Below are 18,649 nucleotides of genomic sequence, written 5' to 3' on the forward strand. Positions count from 1 at the left end.
GGCTATGCGCTAAGTGTTTGTATGGGATATAGAAGGTCTAGGAGGTGGGGTAAATTTATGGATGTTGGGCTGAAGTCTGCAATTAGCATTTTAATGTGTAGCAGTTTTGCCATTGACTCCAGCTGGAGCAGAATCAGGTCCTTGATCTTATTTCCTGGCTGAGCTGTGGAATGTGAAGACAGGAAGCACTGAGCTGAGGTTGGGAGCCTCTCCTGCAGCTCTGTCTCCGCTGTCAGGCCCAAGCGGCTGTGGCAGCAGGTCAGCAGCAGAAGAAAGTTTCCGTACTTTGGGCCTTGCATTCCTTACATTTTTTAACTTCAGGAGCTGGGAGAAGCAAGCCCCCCACCCAAATGTGGAATCTGCAGCAGAACAGAGTGTGGTTGAATGTGCACAGGAGGGGGCAAGTGACAGACAAAGTTAGCGTCCTCTTTTGTGCGCATGTAGTAGTGACTTCCAAATGTGGGCCCAAAGCTCTCTCCACCTTTCTATGATATCGAGTGGCCCAGTGCAGCTGCCTCCTAGTCAGAATAAATGAACAATCAAACCCTGACATGTCAGCTTCCAACCATGATCCTATGCTTCATGATGGTAAATAGGCCCTGGCTTTGTTTGAGCCTGATCCAGGATGTGCATCCCTGGAGGACTTCAGTGGCAGCTTGCGACTGCTGGAGATCTTTGGTGATGGGCAAGGGACTTAGAAGAAGGAAGAAAGAAAACCCCAGAGAGTTCATTTGGGTCACCCACAAAATCAACTCTGATAGGCTTACATTAGGAGAGATCCAGTGATTGGGCTTAGAGGTAGGTATCTCCCACTAGAGTCAGTTAATTAAATTGAGAGGAGGCCCACAGTAAGATTGGCCCTATGAATCACGTGGGCATTTGAGGGCAGTCTCGTTGCTCTAGTACTGGTGCCATTCCAGCCTGGAGAGCAATGGCAGGAGCCTGATCGTTGATAAAGCTCTGCTATTAACCACACAGTCATTTAATTGTGCTCAGATGGGTCCAGACAACAAGGTGGTTCAGACTTCCAGCTTTCATCCTGGCTCTATAGACTAGCACGCTAGGCATTGCTGTGTCTGGCAGAGGTATGCTGATGCAGGTCCAGCGTTGAGAAAAGATCCTAAAAGGCTTCTGAAATTTCAGTGGGACATAGGGTGAGTTTCACCCTTTTGGACACTCCCACTTGAAAGACAGATACCTGCTTGGGTTTTACCCAGGGGGATTTGATGGTACATTGTGAAGAATTGTCTCCTGATACAACTTAGCAGCTCCAAGCCAGAAACTCCCTGATTTCCTTGAGATTTGCATTGCTCGGTCACACTTAACTTCACCTGGCAGTCGCACCTCTTGGCAGGAAGAAATGACGTTGTCCTTGCTGAGCAGGTGCATAATATATTTCGGTCCCTATCTCAACCCCTAGATGCAGCTGTTGGTGCCAAAAAAATCTTTTAAGTTGGCGGAGACTGTACACTATTTTTCTGTTGGTGGCTGACTAATTTTCCAGGTTTGTGTTTCAAAGGTTGTTAGCTGAGTTGTCTTCTCACCCCTCTATAAAGTAAGGAAGTTCACATGTGGGAAACTGAAGCACGATGTGGCAAGTGACTTATTCAGGGCTGCAGAGGGATAAGAACATGGGGAGCCTGGTTCTACTTGGGACATTGCACTGCATCTTCCTGTCAATGGCTAACTGCTGCTGGAAGTATTTGATTCCCACTTATAGGTCTGTGAGGGTTTCTGTTAAAGTCAAATTTGCCAAGAGCCTCAAGTTTGTTCTTACACCTGGGAAGGCGAATGCTGAAGCCTGTTGGTAATGTGGGGAGCTGGGCTAGTTTCTGCTCATAGTCAAAGCCCGAGCATAGGTGGCCTAGCAGTTTAGTATGGTGTGGACACGCCAGTGTCTGTGGCGTGGCCAGTGGCACCCAAGGGCTGCCTTTGGTTCCCCAGCGTGATTGACCTGTTGCTCATTTATTGAGGTCAACTGAGGGCATCTCAACCACTCTGGAAAGACAGTTATGCCCTCAACCAGCTGGGGACCTCTAAAATTCCCTTTGCTGCTTCTTGGACCACAGATTCATATCAGCCTGACAACTTGTGCCTCCAAATGCCATGAAACTTGGTCTTCGTTGCTTAGTCAGGTTAGTGTGGCCTAAGCTGGAGAGTGGGAAAGAGGGCTGGCTGGTTCCTGTTGCCAGTTCTGCCACTGCCCCACTGTGGGATTCTCTGTGCCTCGGTAGCAAGTAAGATCAGCTAGCTTGTGAGAAGGAAGGGAGGTGGGGCGGGTGGTCACGTTCTTTAGAGCTCATCTGAGCAGAAGGCAGCGCTAGGAAAGAGCAGCCTGCAAGCTGTGCTGGCACAAAGCGGCTGGCGAAGTCCATGGGGAGTTTCAGCGAAGGCTTGCCATATGTTCACGGTGTGCTCTGCTCCGTCTTTTCTTTTATTTGGTATCAGGCCAGTTTGAGAGAGCTGGAGTGTGGGGGGACGGGGTCAGTTTTACAGGTGATGACTGCAGCATTTGCCTCCTGCTTATTTTTGTCTTACCAAATTCCCTCCCCCAGCGTCTACAAACAGCCAACGGTTCGAAGAGGCTCACTTCACCTTCGCGCTAACGCCGCAGCAAGTGCAGCAGATCCTCACCTCTAGGTAAGCCCCTTCCATTTGCCTGAAGGGGCTTTTCTGCAGGTTTTTATATTCAGCTACTATCACTGCTTCCAGAACAGAGGGGAGGTCAAATTTGGGGGTAGAGGAGTGGCAGACAAGAAAGTCAGGTGAGTGGGAAGGGGAGAAAGAGCTGAAATTGGTATAAACGATTACTTTTGCTGCCCTGTTGCAGTGGAGAATATAATCCTGGGCCAGGTCCTTGGCAGCTGTCAGTGGCATAAATCCCTCGATGTCACTGTTCTTGGGCCAGTTACAGCAACTGAGGCTCTGACTCCAAGTCTGTAAAGTGGGATTTATTGTGTGCACGTGCAAAATCATACAGTAGTTTGGATAAAACTTTATAGTGGCCTGAAAATCTTCAAATCATTGGCATTGACAGTACTGTCAAGGACTTGTTTCTTTTATTGTATGCAGCAGTTGTGCACTCATTTATTTACGTCTTGTTTACTCTGTTTGCATTCTCCCACTTAGCGGTACAGGCAGTCCTCGGACTTACGACACAATTGGTTCCTGAAAACCGTGTCTTAAGTCAAAACGGTGTAACTTGGAACCAAGTTTCTCATAAGAAACAATGTTATAAATGGGGGATTGGTTCCTGAACCAAGGCCCAATACCCTATTTTCACCAAAAATACCCCAGAATTTTGTACTCGATCAATTATAGATGAGTAATATAGCTACATTAATGTATTTATATTGTAAATAGCAATCATATTGATTTGGAAGGACTTCTTTGAGGTGACTTTGCTGGACTTTTTGAAAGGCTCTTGGTTGGACTTTTTGAAGGGGTCTTGGCTGCAAGTTTTTCTGGAGTCTTGTTTGCTTTCTTAAAGAATGTGTCCAAGGAAGTTTGAACAGATGCTCTCCAGGGAGATAAGCGATGCAGCGAACTTGTTCGCTGGTGTGGCATTGCATTAGATGAAGCGTTGTAAAGTTGAAACTGATGTCATAAAGTTGAAACTGTCAATTTATAAATGTTGTAAGTGCGAAACCGTTGTAACTCGAAATGTTGTAAGTCAAGGACTGCCTGTATTTTATTTTATGTCCCTGTCTGGGAATTTTGACTCCTTTTGAGAACAGGCACATCCAAAAGCAGAATGTAGCTTTTACAGTGTGACTGCACTTGTTTGATTAATACTACTGACTGAATTATTATATGTTGGTGAATGAGGTGTTTATAGTGGTGAAACTTTAATTTTCCCATTCAGCAGTGGCAGCAATTTAAGAGATCTTTTTCTCTTGCAGAGATATGTTACCAGGTGCCAAATGTGATTACACTGTACAGGTACAGCTAAGGTAAGAAGCATAATATTGGTATGTCTCTTGGATCTTAGAAATGAATGGCTGGAAACCTTTTTTTTTTTTTTTTTTTGAGCTGATCTTTTGGCTCCAACATATTATTTTTTAATTGTGTCGTAGCATTGAGTGATCAGGAATTGCATGTCGGAGAGTTTACAGAAGCCTGAAGCTTTGGGCTTTTAGGTCAGAGCAGTTCTTTGGGTTGATATGTGACTGTCAGACCTCTTTCAGGACTGAATTGCAACCAGGATCATCAGAAGCACCCATGAGGGCTGGTCTCCTGTCTAACAGAAGCTGTAATGATTTCTGTAGCAATGGAAATAATGAGTTTTCTTCCAGATCATTGATAAAAATGTTAAATAGCATCAGGTCAGGCACTCTGCTAGAAATGCACGTGCCTGGTGACGATTCTTGATTTGCAGTTCTTCTAAAGCCTATACTTAGCCTGTTTTAAATCCTTTTAAAGTGTGCCATGCTCTGTTTCTTAATCAAAATGTTGTGCAGTACAAAGTCAGTACAGCAGCAGCATGACATTTACCACCTGACTTGTGATCGCAAAAGAAAATGCTAAATCTTGTCAAGGTATTTTTCATAAGTCCGTGTTGATTGGTGTTACATTGCTTTTCCTTGGTTTGTTAATTCAGTCCCACCTCAGCTTCTCCATTATCCTGTCTGGGATCAGCGTCAGGCCAATAAGCAATTAATCGTGTAGGTCATTCCATTTATCCAGTTTAGGTATTGGCACAACATTGCTTTCTTTCAGTTGTTCTGGTCTTACTGGAAATCAACATCAACTCTCCATAGAGCCAGGTGGAAGCATATTTGGATCTGCTGATTTTAAAATAGATAGTTAAGCAGCATCCATGTTTTAACATCCTCCTTAGTTACCATGGGGATGGAAAGTATTTAATCATCATAAGACTGTCATCTGCTTTTTCCCCTCATATACAAAACGGAAATGCTAATTGAGTGCTTCTGCATTATGATTGACAGCTATATCACTTCTAACTAGTAATGGACCAACTTTTTAGGGTGTTTTTTAATTAAACTCCCTGGGAAAGTCCTTAATGCTGGCCAGAGATTTCTCCTTGTGTTCTTTTGCTTCCCTTGTCAGTCTTCTACCGTCCTTAGCTTCTGATTTGTATTCTTCTTTTATACAGTGTTCTGGTTTTATTTTGACTCCAAGCCAGGTTTTTAAACTGTATAGCTTCTTAATTCTGGCTTTTGGGGTATCTAATAAAAAGTGATTAAGTCCTTCCCAATTATCATTCACATTTTTGTTTAATATCTGCCTCTTGACTTAGTTGGCTCCAAATTATTTTCAGCATTGCAAAGCTAGTCTGTTTAAAACCCCCAAGTATATATTGTTTGATCTTTATTCTGTTGGTCCACAATGACTGTGGTCTGTCCAAGTTCGGGTAGTTTTCCACACCCCCGCCCCTGAATTATTTTCAGGAGTTGCACTATATTCCATCAGTGCTGTCTTCTGTGTTGTTAAGTTTTCTTACTCATGTTGCAGGGAGAACACTGCCCCTCACTGGCAAGCTAGCGCAGCCATCAGAAACAAGGGTTGGATCACAGCCGTCTGTCTGGCTCCAACTTCCGCTGATGTGCTTTGGCACAAATGCCGTCTCCGGGAGAGAAAGAGAAGATTAACCCCATATTTTGTGTTTCATTTTGTTTGGCAGGCAAAGGCAAGTCAGGAAACAATAGGCTCAGATTTATTTTTCTAGAACATCGGTGGCGCGGATCGGAGTGAGAGTGACATGCTGGGGCTTGATCTCGCAGCTAACACAAAGCAGACTAAGGTCATCGTGTGACTCAGAACCGTAGGACAGGACTCTGGTTTCAATATGGGGAGTCAGCTCTCTGGCAGCGCACCCTAAATTGAAACAGAACAGCATGTGCAATCAGCTGATTAAAGGGGATTAAAGTTTGAATGAGATCCCATTCTGATTTGTGGCACTGACAGCTTTATGCCTGGGGAAGGCAACTATCAGGTATTAAGCGATGGCAGATGAGCTTTGGAAGTAGCTAAGTAATAATTACTCTCTCCTCTTGTTGCAGGTTGTACACTTGGTTAAACATAGCTCTATTTTAATTCTTTGTAAATTTATACTGAATGATTGAGATTGCTGTAGCTCCTTTCATCCTGAAGTACTGTGTAGTTTATAGGTGAAGCACCACTTGAGTGCATCTGTCTCTGGAACTGAAGGCAGGCAACCAGATGGCACAAAGCATGCCTCATCATAACACGTAGTTGTGTGAGCACTTTAATTAGGATACTAGCGTAAATGGCAGCCCTCACTCTTACCAAAGTAGCAGGCAGGGATCCCTACACAGCAGACTCCTCAGAGCTCAGTTTATCAGCCTTACAACATCCCTTGGCATGAGGCAACAAAGTTTGAACTTGTGATTCTGGCAATCGAAGGTATTTCAGACCAATCGCTGAATAACCCACTCCTATAGAGTGCACAGTGTACATGAGTAATTGGTTTTTAGCTGATATCATCTCTGTGAGTTGCATTTGGTATCAATGAAATAGCTCTCGGGAGGTGCAGAATGTACTTGTAGATGCACTCGTCACGCACGCGCATGTTTTCCAACCATTGATGTTTTCTTGGAAAATGTTCTGTCTCTCTTAATAAAAAGTTCTGGCTAACATTTTTGTGCAAATGTCACTTCTCATTTGACGGTTTCTCCCTCCTGCTTCATAGGTTTTGCTTGTGTGAAACCAGCTGTCCCCAAGAAGATTATTTCCCTCCTAATTTATTTGTCAAGGTCAATGGAAAACTCTGCCCCTTACCTGTGAGTAAAACTCATTCCTTGTTTACATGTGATGGCCCATGTTTACCGTCAGCATAGCTCCAGTTCAGCTGGGCTGATTACCTCTAAAGGTCGCCCTAAGGTGCGAATGGTGTCATACAATACAATACTGATCTCTCTTTGTCTGTCTGTGATGCGATTAGGAAGGAATGACTGACCCAGTGGCTTTGCCTGCTGAATTCTGAGCTACTTGGTTTGAACTTCAGGTCTAAAAACAGAAATACCAAAATAGCATGAGGGAAGTTTCTCCTCTCTCTTCTGGTCTAAAAAGAGAACGAACAGAAACCCTGGACTACGTTAGATTTCTGGCCAAATTGAAAAGTTCGAAGGGAAAGCCCTGTACCAAGATTTTCAAAAGCGTCTGCTTGAGTTTGGGCATCTCCTTGTTCATTGTTAAATGCAACCACGTTGGCTGATATAGGATTTGAAATTTTTGCATCCCTGCTGACAGCAAAGAAATCTGTGCATTCTTGCACTTTTAGGGTGGTTTTTGCAATGTGCTTAGCTCTTTGCAATCTTGCTGCCTTGAAATAAATGGTAAAATTGGGTGAAATCAGGTGGAAGCAGAGTTAAGCCAAAGCTGAGTGCTTTTGAATGTCTCACCCTTAGTACTCTGTGGTGTTTTAACACGGCTTGTGAAATTCTTTCAGTCAGCGGGGTTCCTTTAATTTGCATCTTTTTACAAGAAGCTGAAGGATAAATACAGAAACTGAATTCTGGGCTTGGAGGAATAATTTCCCTTGCTTTCTCGTATGGCACCACTTCTGGACTTCAGCCAGGGGTGGAGTTGAGTGTGCTGGACCTGCATAAATATGTAGAAAAAGATGGTCCTTATCCCACAATGCTCATACTCTAACTAGAACAGTGATCCTTAACCAGGGAGCTACAGCACCCTTGGATGCCTTGAGATACTTTCAGGGGTGCCACGCCGTGTTAGCACTATTAGGTGTGCAAATGTGATTCGCAAGATACCTCTTTGAAATCTCTGGATTTATCCCTAGGGTCAGAAACATTTCTGCCCTATCAAGTTCTGTGCAACAGAAGAATTGCTTTAGCGCAGGGGTGGGCAATTATTTCGGGCAGAGGGCCACTTACAGAGTTTTGGCAAGCCATCAAGGGCCGCATGACAGGCAACCTGGGGTAGATAAATATTAATTTTCTAAGTTTTTTAGGGGCCCCGTGGGCCGGATAGAATGACCTGGCATTTTGCCCACCCCTGCTCTAGCGTTTTTTCTGTAGTCAAAAAACAAGTGAAAATTAAGAGCTGGCTTTTTTTGTGGGGGGGGGCGCACAAGTCAAGTGAGAGGTGCCTCAAGTCCAAAAAAGGGTGAGAATTGCTGACTTAGACAATAGAGGGGAAAACGGTCTACAAGAAATTAAAATGACTTGTCCTGGGTCCTTCTGTCCAATGGAACCCGGGGCCCTGAATCTCCTAGCTTAATGCCATGTCAACTGGAGAAGAATGGCATTTACTAGCGTATGTGCAACTGGCACAATTCGCAGTCAGACCTGTCGAACAGCCTCTGACTGCATTGCTGTGAGTGGCTTCCCGTGCGGTGCCTATGCCACTCCTTGGATATTTTTAGTGATTCGAGGTTTTGCTCCAAATGTTCTGACTTTTGGCAAGGAGGATTAACAGCCTGCTGAAGGGGATGGCTGGCTTCTACCTTTGATGCATAGCCCTACACGAGGCTATGGATCCATGCAAGCATGATGGGTGGCTAAAGAGAAACCCTACTTGGCAGTCTTGTGGAAAGATTTTTTTTTTTGCTTTCTTCTGGCTGCGTTGTGTCTTCTTGCCGTCTGGGCTCGCCAGACCTACCCAATAGAAACCTGTTGCGCTCTCCTATTATTTAAACCAGCTGAAAGGTGCTTGAAAAATCGCAACCTAAAACTAAGCTGTAGTCTTAAGTCTGATCTAGCCAATGCCTTTGGAAGGAACTAGGGCTATATCTGTAAGAATTACAAACAAGGTTTTCTTGTGGGGAGTTACTAGCTTAGGCTGCTAATCAGGTTCGAAACTGGAACAATTAAAACAAAAATTGGACGACTGTAGAATGGATGTCACTGGTTGGGTCTCAGCAGATGGATGTCACTGGCTGTGCTTTTTCTGTTGGAGTGGATGAGATTTGATTTTTTATTGCTGTAATTTTGGCCTCTCTCTGGCTCAGAAAGGCTGCAGTATTGATAAACTTAATTACTTGTAGAAATGATCCTGCTCAGGAGTTTTAAGCACACCTTGACACTATTATATTTGTTCTGATTATAAGCTGACCCCACAAATTTAACCCCCCCCCCAACTTTTTTCTTCAAATCTGAGTCAGTAGCTTCTGATAAAGTCCTTGAATTGCTAATGCCCTACGAAACCCAACAAGATAATCAAGTAACCAAGGAAAAGATGCACTAAAGACATCAAAATAAAACTTGTGTTGGAAAAAAAAATTTGACTTGGGATTTTTATCATGTGTACAGAAATATAGCTAGCACCAAAGTCACAAGTGTCAGGTGCACGGTTTGATCTTGTGCAGTTTGATCCTTTGCAGTACTTCAGCATGATTTTTTGTTGGCTCTTTAGGAGGGAGGGGGAAAAGTCTACTTATAATCAGAATGATACAGGATAAGAATTATAGATGGAGCTGGTAGCAAGCCCTCTTGGTGTAGTTGGGTTTTTTTTAAGGAAAATTTTTCATGTTCCAGGTCAAATTAGCCAGATCAGGTCCAAATCTGTTTGAATCATCCAAGAACCATATGTGGCCCTGCTACCACAAGCATCCTCCACCCCAGCCTGGGGCTTCAGATACTTCCAAATCCCTTGGCGAACATCCTACCGCATCCTACATGCAGGCACAGAGACTTGGGGTTTGGATGCCCCCGGGTTTCGCTTGCCCTTACCTCACACTTTCCACTTTTAGGAGATTCATCTAAGCACCTTGAGAATCCCACCCCCTCCTGTTGTTGTCCAACAAGCCTTTGAAATTCTTCAGGGGGAAAATACAGCACAACCTTTCCTTTGCCCTGTGAAGTTTTCTTTAGCTGCTACCCAGTTGCATGCCGCTCTTTCCTTTCTCTTACATGACTTTCTCAAGAAAAGCATTGATACCCCACCAAGATGTTTTGAGGTCAGGCTGGAGCTGAAGCATCAAGAGCTGAGTGGCTGCAAGAGCACATCTCCTGGGAGCAGAGAGCAGATCTGTAGTGGGGAATATTCAGGCTACCCCACCACCTGGACCCAGCAGCTTCCTCTTTGGGGCACCAGTCTCTCCTGCTGCTGGCTAGTCGTGCAGCTTGAGTGGCAGTTGTAATTAGACTCTTCTTGCTGATGTGCATTGGGGCACTCTGAGGGCTTGCACTCTTCATACCTTTGTCCTTAAAAAAAAAAACAAAACCCGCCTAGGAAGTTGCCTGCAAAAAGTTCTGTTAGAAGAATGCTTCTCTGCTTGTAATGTTGATCATTTGGCAGGTAGGAGTGGTCTCGTTTAGGGACAACCTTCACTAAGACCCTTGTGCAGATACATTAGACTTGTCTTCAGTTACAGATTGTTGTGAAATTTCTCTCCAGAATCCTCATTCATTGCCCATAATGGCCACACATTGGGGCAGAACTGTATTTTGGGTGGTAGTATAAATCTGGCTGTTCTTAACCTCCTGAGGCCTTGACTTTGTAACCCAAATAACATTCCTTTAATAGCTTTCTCTGCATAACATAGAAGAAAAGAGGGTCTCTGTTCTGCATAGGTTAGAAGCTGAATAGGAGGGAGACTTTGGAATAAGCAATCAGGGCTCATGGTAGAGGTGATATCTTTTATTAGACCACCAAGATTTTTGCAAACAAAATTCTTTAATTGCAATTAAACCATGAGCCCTGATTGATTTTTGCTCTAGACCAGTACAGCTACAACCTAGATACCAGACTTTGGAATAGGCATTTTAAGGTCTGGCTGGTGTCACATGTCCTACATGGTCATGTAACTCTTGGGGATAAATGTATTTTTGCTAATTTGCACTGGGTTATGATGCATCTTTCCAGTCCCAGGAGGTCATTCAAGCAATGCTGGAGGTTCTACTTCTGCCTCTATGGAACTGCCATGCCTTACGTTGGCCTGAGTAAAAAAAGGAGTCATGGAAAAAATAGGCTTTAAAAAAAAAACTCCGTAAGGCATCATACAGTTAACAAATGGATGCTGTGAGAAATAGCCCATGCCACTTCCTGGGGTTGGGATGGGCAGGAAAACATTGCTCCAGTTTTTTGGAAGATCGTGCATAACTGAGTCCTGTTCACCATCATTCCTTCTGCTTTTCAATTCTTATCAGCGTGGGGACGGCATGTTAAGTCTGAATCACACCTTCCGTTCTTTACACCTCCAAAAACCCCCCAGCTTTTCCAAAATAAGTAACTGCTGAAAGCCTGCAAGGAAACTCGGCCAGAGCTATTTGCTTAAAAGAAAAAGGATTGGCTCAGAGATTGAAATGGCTCATGGAGTGTGAATCTCCACCCCTGTTGCACTACCAGGGTTAAATGTCTCTTGTGTTCCTGCTTGGGCTCAGGCATGATGTTGGGAATGTGCAGAGGATGTCTCATGTTGTCAAGGGATGGGGTTCACAGAGTGCTGTGCTCTAAGGAGTGAGAAGGAAGCTTGCTTGATCTCAGCTATTCCATCCCTTCCCAGGGCTACCTGCCTCCCACAAAAAATGGCGCAGAGCCAAAACGGCCGAGCCGTCCCATCAACATCACTCCTCTGGTGCGGCTGTCAGCGACTGTCCCCAATACGATTGTAGTGAACTGGTCCTCCGAGTTTGGCCGGGTAAGTGACCCCTTAAAGCCAAGGCATTGTGACAACCCCTTCTGCCTTCTAGAGCATTATCACCCCTGTATTGCACGTTGTGGCCTCAGCAAAGAGAAGGACGATTATACCTCTCCAAAACCATGGGCACCCTCTCCATAAACTAAGGGAGACTCCTCAGTAGCTATTGGCAACATAAGGCTTATGACACGCAGATAGGCGATATTAATTGTGTTAATAGAGGGGCCATGGTGTGTTACACTACCAGAGAAAACCTTGCCAGGATGCAGCGATGCGTCATTGAATCAGAATGTTTCCTATCCAAACATCCTGCTGATTTCTATAGACTTAAATTTTGTGCTGAAAAGAAACCTTGGCAAAACAACTGCTTCAGATCATTCAAATGGTAATGCTTATTGGAGCTGAGGTGTCAGAGTAGATTTAGAGCTAGCTAGAATCCTTTGCATAATCCCTATTCCCTATGACCAGATGCTGCTGCGAGCAGAAGTGCGAGGCAGTTGTCCGTATTCAGTATAATGTGTTTCTTTCTCTATACATTTTATTTTTTAAACTACGAGTGGATGTAGAAATACAGACAGAATTCCGGGTGGATCCTTCCAAATCTAAACCCCAGTTCTGGAGGGATCTCCGTTCAAGACCACATTTAGCCCAAAGTTGAAATGATTTCTTGAACCAGACCTCCAGTTAGAAAATGGTATCAGGTGACAAGGAGCAATGCCTCTCCCTGCAAGACAGGAGTGCGCACACATAAGACTTGTGTTGAAGGGGACAGCACAGAGCAGTGGTGGGGGGAGGTATTAGTATTATTAAAAAACATTGTCACTGTGCTGATAAGTAATGCACAGCAGCATGTGGCGTTTGGGAGGTTCCTGTTTGCTTGGGATTTGGGTTGCAAACCTAGAGTCACATCAGCTGCCTCTTCCACAGAACTACTCTCTGTCAGTTTACCTGGTGAAGCAGTTGACTTCAGTTACCCTGCTACAGAAGCTGAGAGCCAAGGGTATCCGCAACCCAGACCACTCCCGAGCCCTGAGTGAGTACCCGCTGCTTTAACCATCGTGTGCTCCATTGTTGACTGCATAGAGGAAACTTGAACTGTCCCAAAGTAAATGAAATAACTTCTTATAGGTCCCTCTGGAAATGGGAAACCACATACCCCATGTCGTATGTACGCAGAACCCTGTTTTTATGAAGCGAGGTAGAGGGAGGGAGGTTACAGTAGAGTTCCCTTCTCTGTAAAGTTTTAGATGATCTGCTTCATTCAAATCGTGGATACGTGTAGACACCCAACAGCAATCAGGCAGCTGGTGCGTTGTTATTGCTGCTTATTACGCTAATTAGACACTGTCACATTTTGACCATGTGTTGCTTTACACTGTCATTTCCTCCTGTTTTCTTCCCTTTGTAAGACTTTTGGGGAAAAGATTGCACTGCCTGGCATAAAGGTGCCAGGATTAGGGTCTTGAGGTACTACCGTGATATTGTAGAAATAGTTTCTGTGGTATCCGACATCACCCCCCCAAGATAAATGCTTTTCTGAGACGAGCAGAATGTTTTGTCCGCAAAGGAACAGAACCTGAAAAACATCATTAATGCACAGTAAATGATTTTTTTTTTCTTATTCAGTCAAAGAAAAATTAACAGCGGATCCTGACAGCGAGATAGCCACGACAAGCCTGCGAGTGTCCCTTATGTGCCCGGTGAGTCCCTGTTCACGTGCTTTTTATGCTTGGCCATAGAAAACCTAACTGCTTGGATACTGTAGAAAGTCCTTTCATGCTTCCCCCATTCATACAAGTTGGCTGGAAACTGTCGAGGTGGAGATGGAGGGGAGTTTATTTGTGTCTTCCATCTTCACAGCTGGGGTGCGTATAGGGCGGAAAATGGAAAAAAAAGTCTGTCCAGGGAGATGCCTCTTTTCTTCTACAATGAAGTTCCAGTCTAGATGGTACTGTCGGACCCCTGTTGGCTTGTGCATGCCAAGTGAAAGGGAATAACTGGGACATACTGGTTCCTCTCCCTGCCCTCTGGAACCTGTAGGTAATGAGCCATGTTAATGTCTTCTTTCTCCAGCTGGGGAAGATGAGGCTAATCGTGCCCTGCCGAGCTATTACTTGCACCCACCTCCAGTGCTTTGATGCAGCGCTCTATCTCCAGATGAACGAGAAGAAACCCACATGGACCTGCCCTGTGTGTGATAAGAAAGCCCCCTATGACAACCTGATCATTGATGGGTAAGCCAAGTCCTGTTTTCTGGGTAATCCTGTAACGTTGGCATAGACAGTAGGTCCCAACCCTTAAGAAAGCAGCATAAAATTGTCACTACCTGACATTCCTCAACACTGATATGCAGGGCTTACTTCAGCAGGCAAGAAGGGGCCTGTTCAGATCCTTCCCCAGTGAGGGGGATGGGGGAGATGAAGAAACCTGTTTACTAGGTTTTGAACTGAGACCTACCAGATCAGTTTAACAGAGCCCCATACATCCTCTTGGGTGGTTCTGGCCTGGGCAGGATTTGAGCAGGTAACTTAAAAGTGCAGCCTTGGGTTGGTGTATCCCATTTACCAATCCACAGAACCTAGTTCCTGAGTTATTGAGCTGTCGGTGTGGAAACAGAGGAGCCTTCTCCACGGCTGTACCATTTTATGCTCTTGCTTGTGTGCCTGTAGGCTGTTCATGGATATCCTCAATTCATGCACAGACTGTGATGAGATTCAGTTCATGGAAGATGGCTCCTGGTGTCCCATGAAGCCCAAGAAAGAGAACCAGGAGGTGTGCCAGACAGCAGCATTCAATGGGATTGACGGTATGGGACCTACCGCTGCCACCTTTCTTCATTTGGGTCTTGCTTTGCAGCTGTGCTTTTCACTGGAAAGATCCCAGTGCATTTCATGTGCCTGAAATACAATCAGTCTGGAGATCAGGGCACCTGCCACTGAAATGCAGCCACCTCTGGCAGGGAGCACGGCAGGTGCTGCATTATAGCTTATAACAGGGTTGGAAAAAGATGGGTATTTGACACTGATTGTAGAGCTAAAAGATGGATGGAACCCCCAGGGTTAGCACTTTTGCTCTGATGCTTGTTAATTTTTGTTTAAGAGCTTATACATCCATGGAGGTGGAGAGCTGTTGGCCTGGTCATGATTTGCTTTCCTCCCCCTTAGCTGACTGCATCCATATGCCTCACTTCTCTCTGCAGCCAGTGCCCTTTACACGGTGAGCACAGAGGGGAAGACCTCAGAAGGCAAGAAGAAAGTGGAGGTCATTGATCTCACACTGGACAGCTCGTCAGATGAAGACGAGCCTCCTTCTAAGAAGCAGTGCCCTGTCACCACGGTGGCTATCCCGTCCACCACAGGACCCAAGGGGTAGGAGCTCTGTACTGGTCTCTTTCTGGTGATTGTCTTGTTCTTTCCTCTGCACCCCAGAGCAGTCATATAACATGGGATACAGTACCATGCAGTGGGCTGGCCGTGTCCCCTGACCTCCCTCTGATATTGCTCCTAATACAAACTCTCCATATTCAGTGTAAAGCCCCTAGCCGAGGGCTGTGGGGGTGCATCTTTACCTGACCCCAGCCCCTTCCTGAAGTACCGACCCCTAAACAAGAAGGCTGAAGATTAGAGGGGCTGGACATTTTGGATGGAGGCAGGAGCTGCATCTTTGTTCATTGACCCAGAGGGAGGGGACTGCTGCCTGGTATACAGTGTTTTCCAGGTGTCTTTAGTGAGCGCCTGCATCGGCTGTGGGTGTATTTCACGCCCCAAATGGGCTTTCTTCACTCTGGTTTACTGGCTCTGTATTTCATTTCAGGGTGCTAAGCGTTGACCACCAGCCCTCCTCTGTCCTTCGAAGTCCTTCCATGACAGCTATCGGCAGCGACTATCTCTCCAGCCTTCCTATCCCCGAATACCATCCTTCATACCAGGTGCCATCAGAGATCCAAGGTAATGAGGGCAGCACTGGTTTCTGATAAACTCACTGAGGCAATTGTACCAGTTTACCAAGACATTGGCTGTAGCAACCTGTGCCCATGATTTCCCCTTTCTTGGGTGTGGTCTCACCCAGAAGGCATTTGGGCTGCCCTAACCCCCAAACTGGCTTGGCGTGGAGCTGCGTGAATCAGAACACGTACATTTAAATGGCAGAGTTCTCTGGCCCAACACAGAGTCAGGAAGGCAGAGCCTAGAGCACTAGTCCCCACGAGCCTGAAGTGCCAGGATTTTGGGCAAGAATCCCGAGCAGTTTTTTGGAGACTTGGGCATGAGATTGTTAATGATGCAGACAGAGTACATTGGAAGTTGATTTGGTAGTCGTGGATGACACACAAAAGCCAGTGGCTAGTGATCTTCACGACTGGGTAAGAAGGTAGGGTGTCAGGCCTAGTCATTCACTTTGTCTGGTACAATGTATACTGGAGGGACCTTTCCCAGTGCCAGAGGAGGGGAGTGGCCTATGTCTTTGTAGCACCCCCTCTGGCATGTTCTAAGGAAATAGTTTGTTGATTAAACCCCCTTTTGCCTCTCATCTGATGATCTCCATGTGCTTTGCAGGAGTGACTCACTGCAGTCCAGGGAGATAGGCATTAAATCCCCTCTTACAGCTGAAGAGATGGAGGTTGAGTGGTCCAGTGACCCTCTTAGACTGGCCAGCTAGTCCGTCACAGGCGAGCCTAGAATTCAGGTGTCCTGGTTCCCAGAGCCATCCCCTTTTTGCTGGCAAAGAGCTGATCCTTACAGGTGATGAAGTTAAATACGCTGAGACCGGTTTGGAAGATCTGTTAGCTGGTTCCTGTCAAGGCGGGGGCTGCGATTGACATGCAGAGCTGCAGGCCTGAGCTCTGGTAGCCATTAGCAAAGGCAGGTATCCATCCCCGAGGTTCAGCATAGAAATGTTTTCTCTACTCTGCAGTCCTAAGCCGTAGCGTTTGACCCTGGCTGGAGACAGCTGTGCTTCAGCAGTGCCAGTGGCCAAGTATTTATATAAAGAGAATCCTGTATATACTTGGCAAATATATTAATGTTGCCAAGCAGCAATGGGAATTGCGCCCGTTTTAAGGCACCCCGTACATTGCCGGACACGTTTAAGCGAGAACTTGGCCCTGCTCTATTGTTTCAATATCAGAGTTGTGTGATGAGGGTTCGTAGAGGAGTCTCTGTATGGTTCGTGCCTGAGGTGGATCTGGCCATAACGCAGTACCTAAGACGTAGAGGCAATTAGATCCCATTCATTTCTGCATCTAAACCTTAAGCACAATTTGGCCCCCACTTCCCACCATACGTTTATTTACCATTAAGAGATTTTTTTTTTTCCCCTTTTATTTTTCTAGGTCTGGATTTGTTTTCCTTCCTTCAGAGTGAAAATCAGGTAAGGTGTTTGTTTTGGTTTTTGGTTTCTTTTCTTTCCTCCCTGCCAAAATCTATAGACCGCCAAAAACGGCCGTGTCTTTTCTTTTCCTTTGTTTTTTGTTTTGTTTTTTGCTCACACACTCCTCTTCTTCCTCCACCTCTGCTGTAGCCACTGAGCACTGCTGTGGCTGGTATTCTTGTGGCTGCATCCAACCACCCTCCTCTTCCACAGTGCAGTCCGTGGAAAATCTTAGCACTCTTTCTCTCTGGCTTCTTGGGATTCTTGCTTCTTCTAAGCGGCATCTTATTATTAATAGCATTTCTGTTCTCAAGTTTGAAACTAGGGCCCAGAGCTGAATATGGATCACTTCCTTTAGATTCAGTTTAGCTGGAAGGTAATCTAGGCCAGGAAGACTTAGTGGAAGTATCTTTTTTTTGTTGTTGTTAACTGAGGTTGATCTGACCTGCCTGGCATCTGGTCACGCTGTCGGTGACTCGAAGCTGATGACAGAGCTAGCTAGAAAGGCTTTCCCAGCTAGGCCTCTGACTCGGAGTGTGGCTCCGTGTATGTTGGCTTCTCACACTGGTACTGTAGGCTGCTGCTTTCTCTGTGCTCCTCCTTTCCTTGCCACCTTTGCATGTCTCCTGTTCAGCCTCACGTGAGCAGGGCTGAGTCCAACCCCAAGCCGAGCAGCAGGTTATGCTGAGTGGGATGCAGCGGCACTGTTTGGGTCAGGCAAAGTCTTGGTATACTGGTACTCTCCCCCGACCCGGTCTCAGGGGTCAGTTGTCATAAGCTCTGCTTATTTCCTTGCTCCATCTCGGTCCCAGAAGCATGAAATCCGTGGCTTGGCAGTGATGTGTATTGTCCTGGCAATCTGGATGGTGCCAGAACCTAATCGTGGAAGGGGATACTTGGGAACGCACCCCTGGTCTGATGAGGCTCTCTCCCTCACCTGGCAGCATTACAGCCCTTCCGTGATCACCTCCCTGGATGAGCAGGACACCCTCAGCCATTTCTTCCAGTACCGAGGCACGTCCACCCATTTCATGAACCCCCTGGCCCCCGTGATGGCAGGATCCCACAGCGCCGTCAGCCCCGCCAGCAGCCGCATCAGCAGCATCGTCTCCACGAGCGCCATGCGGGACAGCCACGGACGAAGTGGGGCGATAAGTAGCAGCGCAGCTCTGCCAGGCTGCCGCTCAGACATCATTTCCTTAGACTGACCCACTCCTGGTGCTGTTTGGTGCATTGTTCTCCCTCTACCTGGGGACGGGAGACCAAGGCACGTCTGCTCTCTTGAGCGGGTGCTCGGCTGGGACTGGAAGGACCCAACCAGTAACAACTGGGTTAAATTTCCTTCTTGATCGAGACAACCCTCCCTTCACAGCCAGCTCCATGGTGACTTCCAGCCGTACCTCCAGGAATCCTCATTTTCCAAGGGTTCAGTATCAACCCCTCACCTCCCAGATGTGTTTTTGTAGGGTTCTGGGGCCGCTGTGTGCAAACACCACCACCCCTGTGGCCAGTAGGTGCACAGCAGTCATTTCCCCGGGCCTTTCCTCCCTGTGTGAATGTCTCCTCCTTCCCTTGCACCAGGCCCCATGCAGTGGTAGCCATCATTGCCCTGCTGGAGGGGATTGCAGAGAAGAGCTGGTAGAGAGGTGAGGAGGGCCAGTGGCTTTCCAGCACAACGCCCCCACACTCCACCCACAA

At 46.2% G+C, this 18,649-nt stretch overlaps 1 protein-coding gene across 2 annotated transcripts in view; it reads left to right on the forward strand.

Moving 5' to 3' along the window:
* Positions 1-18,611, forward strand: part of PIAS3 (protein inhibitor of activated STAT 3) — a 26,863-nt gene extending 8,252 nt beyond the window's left edge. Inside the window, exons 3-14 of one of the 2 annotated variants that reach the window (XM_025215270.1) lie at positions 2,556-2,640; positions 3,903-3,953; positions 6,674-6,764; positions 11,450-11,584; positions 12,512-12,617; positions 13,211-13,284; positions 13,658-13,818; positions 14,254-14,390; positions 14,784-14,952; positions 15,398-15,531; positions 16,914-16,951; positions 17,764-18,611. In XM_025215270.1, coding sequence (XP_025071055.1) covers positions 2,556-2,640; positions 3,903-3,953; positions 6,674-6,764; positions 11,450-11,584; positions 12,512-12,617; positions 13,211-13,284; positions 13,658-13,818; positions 14,254-14,390; positions 14,784-14,952; positions 15,398-15,531; positions 16,914-16,951; positions 17,764-18,159 — 1,577 coding nt within the window. In that variant the 3' untranslated portion in view covers positions 18,160-18,611. The remainder of the gene's footprint in view (positions 1-2,555; positions 2,641-3,902; positions 3,954-6,673; positions 6,765-11,449; positions 11,585-12,511; positions 12,618-13,210; positions 13,285-13,657; positions 13,819-14,253; positions 14,391-14,783; positions 14,953-15,397; positions 15,532-16,913; positions 16,952-17,763) is intronic. The other variant, XM_025215271.1, reaches the window with a different exon arrangement.
* Positions 18,612-18,649: the final 38 nt, after the last annotated feature.

Source organism: Alligator sinensis, unplaced genomic scaffold, assembly GCF_000455745.1.
Source record: "Alligator sinensis unplaced genomic scaffold, ASM45574v1 scaffold735_1, whole genome shotgun sequence".
In the NCBI taxonomy this organism is placed as follows: Eukaryota; Metazoa; Chordata; order Crocodylia; family Alligatoridae; genus Alligator; species Alligator sinensis.